The sequence below is a fragment of the Nipponia nippon genome, unplaced genomic scaffold (assembly GCF_047370975.1).
Source record: "Nipponia nippon isolate SJK-2023a ecotype South Korea unplaced genomic scaffold, ASM4737097v1 scaffold_5, whole genome shotgun sequence".
NCBI classification, from domain to species: domain Eukaryota; kingdom Metazoa; phylum Chordata; class Aves; order Pelecaniformes; family Threskiornithidae; genus Nipponia; species Nipponia nippon.
In genome coordinates, this window is record NW_028262369.1 from 69,911,098 (window position 1) to 69,927,114 (window position 16,017).

General features: G+C 40.0%; 2 protein-coding genes across 6 annotated transcripts in view; one reads left to right on the forward strand and one right to left on the reverse strand.

The window, feature by feature from the left end:
• Window positions 1-15,510, reverse strand: KCTD18 (potassium channel tetramerization domain containing 18). 5 transcript variants are annotated; one of them, XM_087734322.1, is made up of 9 exons: window positions 15,190-15,296; window positions 14,129-14,326; window positions 12,677-12,888; window positions 11,564-11,757; window positions 10,327-10,421; window positions 9,775-9,877; window positions 6,336-6,798; window positions 5,288-5,413; window positions 1-877 (listed from the first exon to the last, which is right to left on the reverse strand). In XM_087734322.1, exons 2-8 carry the CDS (start codon window positions 14,283-14,285, stop codon window positions 5,309-5,311), a joined length of 1,329 nt encoding a protein of 442 aa, XP_087590448.1. In that variant the 5' UTR covers window positions 14,286-14,326; window positions 15,190-15,296; the 3' UTR covers window positions 1-877; window positions 5,288-5,308. The 5 variants fall into 5 exon arrangements, with proteins under 5 accessions (XP_087590448.1, XP_087590447.1, XP_087590450.1 ...); XM_087734321.1 differs by having other exon boundaries at window positions 1-894; XM_087734324.1 differs by lacking the exon at window positions 15,190-15,296 and adding an exon at window positions 15,392-15,510 and having other exon boundaries at window positions 1-5,413.
• SGO2 (shugoshin 2) overlaps window positions 15,463-16,017 on the forward strand; it is a 17,595-nt gene continuing 17,040 nt past the window's right edge. The window contains exons 1-2 of the mRNA XM_087734313.1: window positions 15,463-15,601; window positions 15,710-15,856. The gene's annotated coding sequence lies outside the window, so the exon portion shown is untranslated. The remainder of the gene's footprint in view (window positions 15,602-15,709; window positions 15,857-16,017) is intronic.

The window sequence follows — 16,017 nt, forward strand, 5'->3', positions numbered from 1 at the left end:
AAGTGCACGGAACAGAACCTTCCCATGAGAGCCACCTCCAACCTGGACGTACGTTTAATATAAGTTATTTTTTAACATAGTAAGTTGTCAGAATCCAGACCTGGCATCAAGTGAACTAATGGCTTAAGTGTCAGAATCAGAAAGGTGTAAAAGGTCAGCAAGAGCAGGACGCTTGAGCATCTTTAAAAGTTTATTCCTAGGTTATTGTTTGCTATTTTTTTACCAGTTTCCTCTGCCTAATTTCTGTTAGCTGCCTGCACACTCCCTTAGTACTGACTGGTTTACTTTTCCTCTGTTGCCCTTGAGAAATAATCTCGAAGTGAGTGAGGTGCATTCCGTATGGGTGATCTTGATTATTTTTATTTCTCTTCATATCGGTATACAGTTTTCCACATGTGAATATTGGTAAAACCCGATTCTAAAAGGCAAATAACTGAAGAGTGGTGAAAGAAAAATAAACATGCATAGGTAGACGCTGGCTTTCTTAGAATTGCAAGCACTGCTTCTATCCTAGTTAATTATCTATCACGCTTTTAAGCTGCATGTTTTGAGCAAATAGAACTGAAATTCCAGAATCTGTGTTGTGCACATCCATCAGACAGGTAGCCTTTCAACATTTATTTGCTGCCTTACAGTTTGACCTGTAACCTTACTGTAAGAGATGCAATTATAATTTCCATGAAGATATTACACAGGAATCTTATAATATTGTCCTTAGATAATTTGTGAAATTTATGCCTCTTCTTGTAACACCTCCTAAAAAAAAGAAAATCTAACTTACCTATAATGACTTTTACTCCCTCCTTATAGCTTCTCCACTTGACAGGATTATTGAAAGTTATTTTATTCCGTAAGTCAGCTTCTCACAAGCACGCTTCTGCAGATAAATAAAATCTGTAACAGAAGTCATAACTCGGCACAACAGGACCACCTTGAGCTCTTCATTACCAGATAACCTTTGATGTCCTGGAGGCTCAGTGTGTGACGGACCCAGGACTAACAGGTGAGAGACAGCATTTCTCTTCAGACTGTGGTGCAAACACATTTTCTTTGATGAGAGATGCAAGCGTGGGTTTGGTTGGGCTGGGGAGTGGGCTCGTTCTGGGAAGGCTGCAGCCTTAGCACACCAAGCACGGTTTAGTATTGCGGTACAGGTTTTAACTATGTTAGGCAGCTGTGCTCTAAAGTGTAGCTGTGTCGGAACGGTATCTCTTCATCTTTCATTTCTTGTGTCTCTCTATGCTTGGAATTATATCTACCAATTTCTAGGAGTGTTTTACTGTTCAGAGTACTTGTAAGTAATTGGATGCTCTTGGGCCCATCTTCAACAGACCTCTAATTACAGAGCTAGCTACATGTGGTATTCCTTTTAACCTAAGGGATTTGTACGGGGGTCAGTGAGGGAATTAAGGGCAGGGCAAGGCTTGACTTTCAGGCCAGCCATCTTTTTTAAAAAGGGGCCCTCAATTTGTAAAGCAAATACAGCTGTTTGCCATCACTCAGACACAAACATGGAATTCCCACTGCACTTTGTACGCTCTTTCAAAAGTGGAAACACACCTTAAAGGGCAGTATTTTAAAGCAGGTTGGATCTGTTTATCTTCTGTGTAAGATTAAACTCAGAGTAAGGGCAGAATGCAGCAAAATAAAGGACCAAATACGCAGTTGGAAAACTAAAAAGAGGAGGTCACTTAACACGGCCAAGCTATTTGGAAAACTTACGTTATTTAGGCATGTTTGGAAAAAGAGGTTAAAAAAACCCACATCACTTAATGTGTTTGAAAGTGTCACCCTGAAAGAGAAACTGATAATTCTGGAGGGGAAACTGATCTCGTAGCGCTTTCCTGGACCCTGTTGTTGTAGGGGAACACCTGGTCTGAGCTTGCACAAATGGCTGTTCTTACTGTGAGCCTGTTTCCCCATGTAGCGACTGGGCTGCATCAAGATTGTATACATCAGCTACGTCCTTCCTGTGCACCTCCTTGTGACTGCAGCAGAGGCACCATGGGATCCAGAGGTCTCAAGTTCCAGTTCCACTGCCAACTGCCCACATGAGGATATAATAGAAATTTGCCAGAAATTTGAGACAATACAGCTATTTTATTATGGCAAACTACTAAAACAAACTGTACTAAAATGTTCATGTATGTTGTGCCAGAGACTAGAATGAGTGAAAAGATAGATATGTATAGGCAAGGAGCAACTTTGAAAAGGGCCAGATCCCTGATGCAAACTCCGGGCACGCTACACAGCTGACCACGTGACCCCATGACTTTGCAAAGTAATTTTCAGTCAAGAGCGATCAATTCTGGCCTAAACAGCCAGATTTTTTTGGCAAGACGAAAATTCTGTAAGAAGAGATATCCAAAAAGCTCAGAAAGCAGCAAAGGTCTGTACCATCAACCTTACCTGTTTCTACTGCTTAACATCTTCTGTTAAAAGCCGTTGCCCAAAATGAATCTAGATTTTTGTGGGGCTTTATTACCACAGAGTATTTACAGAGTTTTACTTGTAACCACACTTTGACTTTGTAACTGCGGCTAAGGCATAGACAGCTTCACTCCCAAGTTTTTGATGGTGCAACCAGCCTCTTGTTTTTATCAGGTGAGAATTTGTCCTTCATGGATAGGGAAGAACTAAGATGAAATCTGCTTACTCCTGGGTAATGTTAGTATTTCTTTTTAACCGTAGTAAGATTTGAACTACATGATGTTTATTATCTAAGCAATTTAATGTAAGCTGCTTTAAAAGAGTATTTTTCTGCTCTGGAAGAGCTGGTAGGGAAATAACTGAACAGTTTGAAAGGAAAAAAAAAAAAGAGGTGGCTTTGGTATTTCCATGGCTCTTCAGCTAAAAACAAGCCTGATGAAAACTGTCCCTGAGGATCAGTGGTAACATATGCCTATCACATGAAATAATGTCTGCTTGCTTACATCAAGTACAAATGAGTTCTCCATGCCCTGAAGCATACAGATAGAATTACATCTATTTGAATCACATCTTGGTGGTAATAGGCCCTCTGCATCACAAGCCCATGTGTAATCACAGAGGAGTAATTTTCCAGAAATTTAACTTGGAATCGTATTTTTCTTGTCTCCTTAACCCATATGATGCCATATCATTGATGGTTTGGAAAGACAGTAGTGTGAAAGTGAGAATTAAACAACTGGAAAATTGACAGCATTTGTGAGAAAAAATTTAATGCATCAGACTACACTGGCGATACATGTCAGCCTTTAGAGTGCAGCTATTAGATACTAGTAATCATTAGATTACTAAATTGGAGTAACTGTCTGAACATGGTCTTTTCTGAACATGATGTCTTCTATAATGAATGATAATTTTACAGAGATGGAATATAAACCATTGTCACGCCACTTGACAATGCATCTAATCCCAGCTCTAAAACTGGAGCTCACCTTTAGTAGTTTCCCCAGTGAAACTATCCGGTATGTACGTACGGTGTATCACAGTTTATCAGTGCAAATGCAGTACCAGCTGGTACTTCTTTAGTTGAGTTGGACAAGTGAAACGTTAAGAAAACTGCAGACTTTCAAGAAACTTGGGACCATACAATTTTGAGGAAGTTTGAGCCTGCAGGAAACTCAGACTTGCAGAATTTCTGCTTCTTGTTCCAGGCCTCAAAAAACACAGTCTGTTAGCCAGGTTAAGGGATGACTCGTCCTTGGACTGGCAAGTATCATTTGTTTTCACCTACTGGCCTCCCAGAGAGAAGATGAAATTCTATTTTATTTCCACATTTTAAAAGGCTTTGGGTAGATAAGGGCAAAGCTATTTTTAATAGCAAAAGTCACCATGAAGGTTAATACTATTCAGCTATCATAAAACTGTTTACTGTCAGTCCATCAGTTAAGAGAAACTTAGCAAGATTCACAGGTATGAAAAAACATGCCGAAAGTGCCTACTCAGGTAAGTTAAAAGGCCACCTTTGCACCTCATCCAATTAAATAAATAAAATCAAGTCCCTCAAAAAATAATTAATCTTGCTGTACCTCCCCACCACAGCCCCTCTCCTGTTTCATCTATTGAAATTCAAGGAGTTCTTTTTAGTTGGTTTTTTTTTTTTCTTTTAACCACAAGCCAGTACGTCTAGGGCAAAGAGAGGACTCATTAAAGCTACTGTAATGCAAAGGACACAAATGTTACTCAAATTACTGTGCTACCAGAATAATTAAAAAGAACTGAGCTAGTACAAACTCAGGAAGTCCTGTAGGATTATTTGTAAAGCTTTTTTCTTGTACACATGCAAAATTCCGTACTTTTTGTGAGCTTAAGTGTGGTGTTTGACTCAGTGATCTTTGTGAGCTGTAGTGCCGGTTGGACTCGATGATCTTAAGGGTCTTTTCCAACCTAAATGATTCTGTGATTCTATGTTTATAGAAGCCTTCTAAATTCATCAAAAGTTGAAGAGGAAGGAAATCTGCTTTAGGAAGCATTGTAAAAAGATTTAAAAGTGCATGGTAAAGTGCTCAGCTATTCAATAAATAGTGATGCAGAAGTCACACAGGAGATAAGTATTAAAAACTGCTTTTCAATCAGATTATTATGAAAAACAAATGTCACAAACTTCGTGTCAATGATGACTTGCATGCTCAAAGAATAGATGACATTATGTTAGCACCTTTCCATAATGTTTGCCTTGTCCTTTCTTCAGTGAAACTTTTTTTGTTGGGATAGGAAGAGCCTTGGGATTGTTGTTCTTTAGGTTTATTTTTTAAGAAAAACCACTAGCTTAAAGATTCTAAAGGTAAGCTGGTCTTCAATATACACACCAATACCAGAAAATTATAGTACTGCACACTTTTACCGTGACTACTGTTCATGGCAAAGTGTCTCCCTAAACATTAGTACATGAAAATTTGGTTTTTTTACTTGGGAAAATGATGTTTTGAGTCCTTGTGGTTAGGAGAAAAGCCTGAAAATGTGATAGCTTCTACATTATCTAGAAAATAAAACATTTAAAGAACCCTTCTGTAATTCTAATAGTCTCAGGAATTTTAAGAACATTGCGTTTTGGCAATGCGATGGGACTTCTCAACATTTAGGGACAGCTGTATTTACTGTGCTGGAAAAGCAAAAGCAGTAGCCAAACCAACAAAAAAACCCAGCGCCCAACTGTAAGCAAGCAAGGGCACAAACCAAAGTCAGGTTTCGTTCACTAATTTAAACAACTAAAAGGGCTTTTTAAAATCAGTGAGCCAAATTCAGCTTTCCTCTGCTGACAGAAACATACAGCAGCTCTTCAGTATCATTAGTCAAAATTTACCCTGGTGCAAGAAGGTCTCCTCTATCCTGCTCTGGGGGAGGGAGGGGTTCTTCGAACGAGGGCACCTCTGTTAATGCTGCTTTGCTGCACAGAAGTTGAGGTTGTCCCCTCCTCATTTGAAAGGACCTGCAGAAGGACACAGGAAGGCCAGCTGTAACTCAGACCTGTGAGGTTCCTGCAGCTGCCGAAAACACACCCAGCTGTGGCACAATACAAAATGCCAAGGCTGCCCCGGCTGCCTGCAGCAGCCTCACCCCAGTGGCAGACCACACCACATTAGGAAAGCAGTACACCTATGTCTCGGGTCTATGGAAAAAATTGCCTTGTTACTCCCTAGGCGTGCTTCTTCCCTTCCTGTATTTCTGAATTTTCTCAATGCGTCCAAGCAAAGGTGGTCCCTTTCATTGCTGTTAATAACAAAATGGTGACTTCTCCTTACCAGAAGTACCAGTAAGTAAGTGCATTCAACTTCTGGAATCCTCACGGTACTCAGTATGTTACACACTTGTGGCAAACTTGTATCTAAAAAAAGCTACTTATTGTCATCTATTTTTCCCCACTTTAAAGATACAAATTAAGGAAATTAACTCTAGTTAATGTTAACTGTAGTTAAAGTTGATAAACAGGTCGTCTTTTATGCTGTGCAAGTAGTCCCTTTAAAAAGGTCAGTTGTACTAGTGCAACCTGACAGAAATACGAACGCGAGATACCGTAACATTAGACTGCACATGGTCTGTATTTGAGGGGGTTTTTTAATCCATTTTTCCTCTACCCTTCCCAACATCTAAAAAATATTCTGAAATAAAGCAGAAAACACACTTCAGTGCTCACTTAAAACAATTTCTCCCTATGCTTTTCACAAACTTCTTCATGGTAATTTTCTACCAAATCTTTGAATAAATGACCACGTGAGATGATGATCTCTTCTTTGACCAGATGATGCAAAGCTATCCAGTCTATCAGGCTGAGTCAAACATTACCCATCCACTTTATCATTCTTAAGCTTAATACTCTCTGCTAACACAACTGCTTCTTCCTTGTTTAGTACCATAGAAGTAGTAGGAGTTTCAACAGCAGCACCGTCCTGTTCACTTGTTTTACTGGATACAGAAGATGATGGCTGGGATGGTGTCACAAGAAAAAGGGGAGTTCGCTTCAGCTTTACTACACGGTTGCTTATGGCCTTCCTAGGCACCGCAATCTTGAACGGCACTTGACATGGCGTCCCGTTGTCAGCACTCTGCCTTCCACAGGGCGCCGGGGAATTGCCGGGCTCCGATGTGCCCGTCGTGGATACGGTTTCAGAAGCTACTTTGTGCGGCGTCCAACTTTCACTATTGGGTCGTTTAAGAGTCACTGCAGAACGTGAAGGATTGCAAGCAGCTACCTTTAATGAAGCTGAATTCTTGACTTTGATATGGGTACTTGTTGAGGGACCTGAGAATCTAATTGGCTTGGGACCCGCTTTACACGGTAAATAATCTTCCTCTTCAGTAAAGTCGATTAATCGTCTGTAAAACAAAGAACTTCAATTAAAGAAACAAACTATGTACATAAATTATTCTTTTTATAACATTATTACAATACAGACGTTCTGCGACAGCCATCCACAAATCTGAAGTTCTTTTAATTTTTGCTCATTACAATATCATTTATGGTTCTCAACTGTTCATCACTGCCATCAGGCTTGCCTTTATATTAACAGTACCATCAATCTCTTCTACCTGTGTAAGTAATATTACACATTAAAAAATGTAAGAGATATGGTGCACAAACTGCTAAGCGGAAATCAATGAGAAAGAAGGCTGGAGGAGTTATAGAAAGAAAATATTAAAATGCTACAGATTCCATCAGATACAAAATCCACTAAATACTAGTCTGATGTATTTTAAATTATCTACAAAAATATAAGACCCAACTGCACATAAACACAAACCGCAGAGTTCCATACTATGTAATTTGAGAAAATAAGAAGATACTGCTTCTTTCTTTTCAATACAAATGATTATGGAAAATCTTTCAAGAGAAAATGTTTTAAAAAAAAAAGAACCTATGTAAGAACGCCTATGGAGTCTCATGGCAACTCTAATAGGTACAGCTAGACAGCCTTTTTGAAGTATTATACATATGCTGTTTCTCAGTGCTGGCAAAGAAAAATGGACAGACACCTAGAAGATTGCAATTCCTCAAGGAAATAATAAATGATGCCATAGAAATCGAGGTCACGCTAAAACAGCTGAGTAGGATGTTAGAAAACCTGAAACCCAACAAAACAAAAGCTAGACCAGGCCAGGTCAGAGGGATGATCAGTAAATACAAATCACAATCATTTTGGGAGAGATGAGGAAGGAAGGGGGAACAACACAGAGACCAAATTAAACTCAGAGAACATTAACAATGCATTTTAAAATGTATCAAAACAAAAGCTGTGTCGAGGTTTAACCCCAGTCGACAACTAAGCACCACACAGCTGCTCGCTCACCCTCCCCCACCCCAGTGGGATAGGGGAGAGAATCGGGGGGAAAAAAAAGTGAAACCTGTGGGCTGAGATAAAGACAGTTTAGTAGGACAGCAGAGGAAGAGGAAATAATAATAATTATTAATAATAATAGAACATACAAAACAAGTGATGCACAATGCAATTGCTCACCACCCACTGACCGATGCCCAGCCCGTCCCCAAGCAGCGATCTCTGCCCCCTGGCCAGCTCCCCCAGTTTATCTACTGAGCATGACGCCATACGGTATGGAATAGCCCCTTGGGCCAGTCTGGGTCAGCTGTCCTGGCTGTGCCCCCTCCCGGCTTCTTGTGCACCGGGCAGAGCATGGGAAGCTGAAAAGTCCTTGACTGGTGTGAGCACTACTTAGCAACAACTAAACCATCAGTGTGTTATCAACATTATTCTCATCCTAAATCCAAAACACAGCACCATACCAGCTACTAGGAAGAAAATTAACCCTATCCCAGCCGAAACCAGGACAAGCTGTCAAACTGTGGCTCTGTTGCTGGCTCCTACATGGGGTAAAGCTACTAAAATCTGGTAGTAGGACAAAGAACATGTACGAATCTGATTATATTAGATTTTGAGCTGACAAAGAAAAGCTGTAGCTTTAACTGACCTGATTGTCAGGAATGAAGAAACATTTAGCTGGCAGGTCAGTACCGTAAACAGGCTATGAACTGTGAGAGCCGTGAGAGAACAGTTTAAAAGATACACTACAAAAGCACTGATATTCTTCAGGGTACTTGCATTTTGGATTTTAAAAGATCTGTGAAATGCCACAGGGATTCATACCAAAAGTATAAACAATATCTGAGAGTAATATTTCTTATTATTGCTCTTATAAAACTGGTATATGGTGACACTGTTCAAACAGAAAGCCTGCAAATAGCCTAGTACTTATGAGTCCAGGGAGGTTTTCCTTAGAGCCACAAGGTGAGAACGTATTCTCAATATCTGCACATCCCAGATCAAAAGAACCACCAAAAGGAATCACAAAAAGGAAAGCTTAAACATTCAAAGATTTGGTGCTTTTGTAGTAGCAATGAAGTATAGGTAAAATATAACCAGTAACTAAGTTCATTTACAGTATTTCAAGACGATATATGGTCTCACCAGGATCACTGCAGTACATCAGGAGTTTTAGCTGAAACCTGAACATAGCTTTTTTGAGGGAGCAGAAGAGTAGAGAAGACAAATCAAAACAGAGAGATGGGAGACAAAACAGGCAATGGTAGTAGAGGAGCGTTCAGGAATACATGTAGGCTGTTTGGCAATCCAGGGATCAAATGATCACAGTCCTTCCTATTTGAGCTACGAAAAGCAAAGAATGCCGTATCAAAAAAAAAAAAAAAAAAAAAAAAGGGGAGATAGGAGTTTTCAGTCGGATCATTGTGCTGATGTGGCTCTGTGGCTGCTGCTGAAATGACGGTGTGGCCAGGGACAAGGAAGGTCAGCAGGATCCTCTTCTATCTAGCAGCAGCCAAGTGGCTGTAGGGTGGCTTAGATCAACTGTGTAGCTGCACCTGTAAAGGCTGCTTTTAGGTAGTGTATTGAGAATGGAGGTGTAGTCAAAAGTATCACCGTAAAACTGCAAAGAAGAAATTCTAGAAATGCCTTCTAAAAAGAAGGCATCTCGCATATGTGAAAATCAGTTAACCGTTTAAAGTTTTCAGTTAAAATTTCTTTTTTAGCAGTCCATTGAACTAATACTGCTCTCTACTTTTTGAAATTACTCCTTCCCACTCTAAAATGATGTTTTAAAGGCTGAAGAAGTAGAACAGAGTTTCAGCAGCCTAAAAAAAGGTAATTTGTTTCTACTAAGTTCAGTTTTGCAATTAAACTCTCCAATTATATTTTATAAAAATGTAAATAGGAAAAAACAGGGAAAACTCAACATTCATAGCTATTCAAAGAACCTGAAATCATCAAAAAAAAAGTGCTGTATTTCTGCTTTATTTTAAGCCACCTATGCAAATCAGCATACCTTTTATGAACTGGAGGCATATGATGCAAACTGCCTTTCAAAGGGCGTTCTTCAAGAGTCCAACATTCAATCAGCTCCTGAGGCACTCTCCAGTAGCTGACACCTGCATTTCAGAGGGACACTGTACTGATGAGCTGAGAGAACAGCGTCAATACCATGTGTACATACGCCCGACTAAATGAATGCATGGTTTTTACTATGTAGAATTTCAGCTTTGAAACAATGCTGATGCGAACATTGCTTACAGCCAATGTGCTTCTAGGGCTTCCACCAGAGTGCCCAATGCCAGCAGGCTACCACCCCTTGCCTGTGGTAGCCCTCACTACACCTATTCATTCATGTCAACTCATGTCACCTTGCTGGAACACCCCTTAAGACTCTTTTTTTTTTTTTTTTTCCAAATAGCCACTACTATGGGATATTTTACAACATGCTACTGAATGAGTGAAAATGTATGCAGAGTTTTTATTATAGTTAATTGGCAAATATTTTTCTGATTTTTCTGTAAAAAAGTAGTACTACTGAAATAAAATAAAAAAAAAAATACTCTACCTCTCCCTTCCCAGGCATCGAAAGCATCCATCATCTTTTTCAACTCAGCTACTGAGTAATAGCTCCAGATGTATTGGACGTTATTTCCAGCTTCTCTAGAAATATTGTTTTAAAGGTAATGGTTATGTGGTAGATCTAGTGAAGTCCTTAAAAATGTACCACTGATGAAATGTATCACTCTTTTTACCAACTCCTATCTATAAGGACTTAATAGTAAATATTTTGTAAAGCAGAAAGAAAAATGTTACTTAAATTTCATTTTCATTAGTATAAGAGGTTCTAAATAGCCATCCTCCTATGCTCTGCATGCCTGTGAACACCTATTGCTAAAAATGGGTATTCATGAAAGAACAGATGTTCATAAAAGAATAATTACACAATTAATGGTGTAAAATCTATTCTTCTAAATCTCAATCATTTATTCAGAGCGAAAACACAGTAGAAGGAAAGACACCTGATACTATGTGTCCAAATACTTTTGGAATAAATATCAATGTTCCCGGCCTAAATTTAGGAAAATAAGCATCTTAATTATAAAGACGATGAAACATCAAAAGCTCTATCTTAATCACGTTTCAAAAGGTACACAGTGAAGTACATTTCTGACACTGTACTGTGGGACCAAGAGAAAGACAAATTGCTTCCAGACACTCAAGCACAGGTCTACCAATAACTTATAATTACTGTCATAAAAATATATTAATAGTGTAGTAGAGAAGTACATGTCCTTTAAAGAATTAAAACCATTTCCTTTCATCTTCAGTTCTTTTTGGTGTTAAATATTTCTTTCAGCTGTCTTAGAAGACTGCAAAATACAATTGCAAGAATCACAACCAACATTGTGAATATTTCTGGAACTTTTTCTGGATGGGGATTAATTCACTGTATTTAGTGTAAATACCATCCTAAATTAGAAAGTAATTTTAAATGGTTGAGACATTTTAAAAATAGCAAGTAAAACATAATGAGAACTTACAGCAACTGCATGCTAGCCACCTTTTGTGGACTCTCTCAAATTCTTGTACTCCATGCTTAGTTTTTCTCTTGTTTGTTTGTTTAATGTGACCACTGCATTAGCCAGCTGTTTTCAAAGCTGGAAAGAATCTGGTTCTTTCCATAGATTTATAGTACAATAATGCTATATTATGCTACATATAATAATATTTAGGTATTATTATAATATGTGAGTGTTCATTCTCACTTCATAGTGCTTTCACGTGTTTGACAGTCATCTTACCTTTTGTAAATGCTTTTACTATGAATTTTCTTTCCTAGCTCCTTATTAATTGCATCAGTCCCATCAGCTCTTGTGGCATACACACCAATAATTTTACTTTCACAACTTGCTCCAGAAGTGTTGAGATAGTGCAGGACCCAAACTGTAGGCTTGGTACAAACTAAATCATAAGAATCGCAAAAATCTAACAAAGCCTGGAAAAACCATAGAACACAAAATAAAGAATATTATTAAGAATACAATATTTTTAGTTGAATAAGCTTTTGTATTTAAGTATTTTTAACGGTACTGGTGAGCTCTTTTAAGTAAATGAAGGATGTAGTTTATGTAGAATAATGTGTGCAGTATTTCTTATCTGATGTTAACAGACAATATTGTAAAACTAGGAGACATTCACAGAAAGGCAACAGAAATACTGAAAGACATGGCAAATCCCTAATATGAAGAGAAACTGAAAGGCCTAGCAATGTTTTATGCTTTTCAAAAGGAAATGAGTAAGGAAGAATGTGAAATATATGGAACAATAGCTTACTAAGAGAACACAGATGACATTCAGGACTAACGCAGCCATACCTGGTAATATGAGTTAATTTCCAATCAGTTAATTAGAATTAGCTTTTAAGTTACAATACTCTAAAATAGACGTTGGGATTTTAAATAATACATTAAGTTTCTTTTCTCCTTTCTTGTTCTAAAAAACTGACAAAGTACCTTTTATCTTTCAAGTTTTACGATGAATTTATAAAACTGAAAAAAAAAAAAAAAAACAAACATCTTGAAGGGATCAAATCTAATCTCAAATAAAATTTGAAGCCAAGCAGGGAGCTAAACAATGTCATTCCTACTATGCAAGTTTTACATCAGACTTGCATGTAAAACAGAGCCAAATTTAAACTGTTGCTGTATTGCAATGACGGGAAGAGCTGATGTCCTTAACTACTATGACTGCATTATCAACTCCAGGATTTCTTAACCTAAAACTCTGATTTTACTGGTGATTTAACATGGCGATTAAAAAGTGCTAACTTGCATATACTGTAGTTTTAGTATCTGATGCTAATGAATGGTGTGGATTAGAGAGTACATCTTTAAAAATATAAGAAACGTCAAGACCTTTTTAAGCTCTATATTTGACCTTAAAGAATATGTCTCCATTTCATTGGCCAAATGGTCAGACAGACTGTATGGATAAGGGATGCCAAAATAATCTGCTTCTTCCTGCAGTGCAATTCGAATTTGTTCATCTTCAGGAATCCGAACTTCTCCATGAAGATAATCCAAAAGATATTTAAACAGGCTTCCATCTCGATCAATTAGACATGCTCCTGAAAACACAAATAAAATGATTTAAAATACTGCTTCCGGCAAGCAAAGACAGACTTGTCACATTCTACCAAATCATCAAGTAAAGCCTTTATATAAAAATTCTGTACTAATTTTACTTACTTAGGAGGAGTAAGTGTACTTTCCCTATTCTTTTAAAACTACTGTTTTGTTTCCCTGGAATATTTGTTATTTGAAGATAAAATTCTTAGTGCAGTAAATTTGGAATTTCAGTTAAATCACTAGTCTGCATAGGACCATGCCACCATACCACCTCAGCTGTACTGCACTCCACTTAAAATGCTAAAATCAAACTCTAGATGCATTTCTAATTCTAACTACGGATACATCTTTTCTTGCTATTGCAGAGATTTTTTGAATTTTGGGTCTAAGGAATTTAAAAGAGTTAAAAGTAGCATCAGCTCCAGTACACATCTAGTCTAACCTTCCCTGAATATTACTCAAGTTTTACAGTATTTTTTGTTTCTTTTTCTCTCCTTTGCCTGCTGGGCTCAAGGACCACTACAGAAACTGACCAAACTATACACAGCTGCATACAACAGGCTGTTCACTGCAACTGAAAGATGGTAGCAAAGCCCTGCCCGTAAAAATGTTAAACATTTCAGATATTTTAAACGGTCAAAAGTGTACAGTGAAGAATTACTATTCTCCATCCATCATATCTTTAAACTGGACGTACTTTGGCAGGATTTCCAAGTCACAAACAAGTGTGCGATTTGACCCATGAAGAGTTTTATTCAAGCTTTCATATCAAGCCATGGTGGCGAAAAATGCAATCTTTACAGGGCAATGAAGTATTCTGAAACAAAAATTACTTATGTGATGAACAGAGAGAGTGAGATGCCTCTGGAGAATACAGGGGGTCACAAACAGGATCCAAGTTAAACGCCAAATACTCTGCCAGCTTCTATTTTATCTATTTTCATATTCATACTGAAGAATTACATTCCAAAGCCACAGTTTGGACTGGGACAAGGCAGGGCTAAGCACCGTACAAACATTTATGTTTGCAAACATGCATAGTCTTGTGGAACTCAGATGAATTGCTCATAAAGTCATGCATGCATAATTGTTTTACATCCTGGAATTAAAGAAGCCAACTGATGCTCAGCAGGTTGGGAAAAGAGATATACTATAAAATGCATAAATATATATAAAAGCATGTATTTGCCACAGAGGTCCCTGATCAGAATGGCATATTTACAGCTTGAACATATTTACCTGATTCATCCACTTTTAGAGGAAAGCGTCCACTAAACATAGAAGCTAGCATTGAATCCTTAAAGCGGCATAAAGACTCGTGCCTGGCTGTGTATAAACATCCTCGCACATTAAGTCGTAGAATACCCTGGACATCTTCAGTCTTGCCCTCTTCCATTGCATTTGCAAATAATGATGTTAATTACGAGCTAGTCAAACCTGTAACAGGTAACAAACAAAAGTAAAGCTAACGCCAGTTAAGACTGAACATATTATACACAAGACCTAAGCATTAGCTCAGCTCTTACATGTTTGTTACACAATACTGTAAATTAGCTTTGAAAACAGTTCTGGAGACATGTTAGTGCAAACAGCCAAATATTTTACACCTTTACTATAAAAACCTATGGCATTTTACTTTGCTAGGAAACACACAGGTTACACTTTGTGAGAAATGGGTAAGCAGAATTATGTGGTCAGTACATGTGAGCAGAGCACTGGAAGGACATTCTGGGAAATCTTGCTTTGAGCGTAGTTCAATGCAGTAAAAATGCAGTAATTTTGTACTAACAACTTGGCTTCTTTAAAATGTGATCTTTAATTAGAGCTGCTTTAACTAGTTGTTGAAGGTGTCACGTCATTAATGCCAGATTGCCAATAAATACTCTTACTTGTGCCTGCCTTGAGCTCCCTGTAAGAGGGGGGCCCTGTCTGGGCAGAAAGAAAATGACACAAGAAGCAGAAGAAAATATTCAAAATGTTTGGGTTTGTTTTTTTGGGGTTTTTTTTAGAGCACGCCCTTTGAGGGGTACTAACTCTCACTACACGCCTTTTGCCCGGGCACCTGCTATCGTTCCACCAAAACCGACTGATGAACTCGCAGGCGGCCGGAGAGCCAGCTGGGCAGCCGCCCCCACGGCAGGCCGCGGCGCTCCCTCCCTTTCGTGGGGCGCCCCTCCGCCAGAAAAGGGGAAGCCCCTCCCGCTCCCCCCGGGAGCCAGCCGGGGAAGGCGGCTCAGCTCCCCGCCCGCGGGTAGAGGGGGTCCCGCCGCGGGGCGGGGGCGGCCGCCATCCCGCGTTACCTGCGCCACCGCCTCCCGCAGCAGGGCCGCCTCGCCGGGCCTGGAGCAGCCTGGCCCGCCTCAGGGGCCGCCTCGGCTCCGCAAAATGGCGGCCGGGCGGCAGGAAGGGCCGGGCCGGAGCCGAGCCGGGAGAGGAGAGGGGCAGCCCGCGGGGCGCCATCTCCCTCCCCGGGGACACCGCCGGCTGCTCGGGCCTCCTTACCCACGCGTATGGTGGGTCAGCCGGGTGCAGGGACCCCCGTGGCTCTGCTGCCCCTGCCGCCCCTGCTTTGCCCGGAGGGGGTCCCTCAGGCACGGCTCTGGTGTCCGCGTCCTCTGAAGTGAGGCTGACCCACGTAAACTCGGCTACTCTGTAAGGCGGAAATCCTTCCTGATGATCCCTTTTTTTTTTCCTTCTTTTTTTTAATTACAAGTAAGCGTTCACTCAAAGTGGGCTTGATTCAGTTACTTTTTTTGTAGGCTCAAGAACATCGCAGCTTGAGCTATTCTTCTAACCCACAACGCTCCCGTTTTACTTCAGGGCGGTCGCAGAGCCTGTCTGGTCAGCCCGGGCCGGGGCTTCGTTCCAAGGTGGAAGCCCGAGCGGCGGGCACCGGTTTCTCCTGTGGTTGCGTGTCCCGAGTTGCAGCACTGAGACAGGTGCTTCCCCAGGGGTGATGCGATGCTGGTATGTGCTGAGTCTGAAGACGGACCGGTCTGCTTTGGTTAAAATGGGGGGCAAAGGCAGAAAAAAATAGCCTCAGGTCAGCTGGTGGTTTGTGGCCTACTTTGGCAGGACTGCTTGTCCTTCTGAGCAGACCAACTCACTGGCTTGTGTGTGCCAGCAGC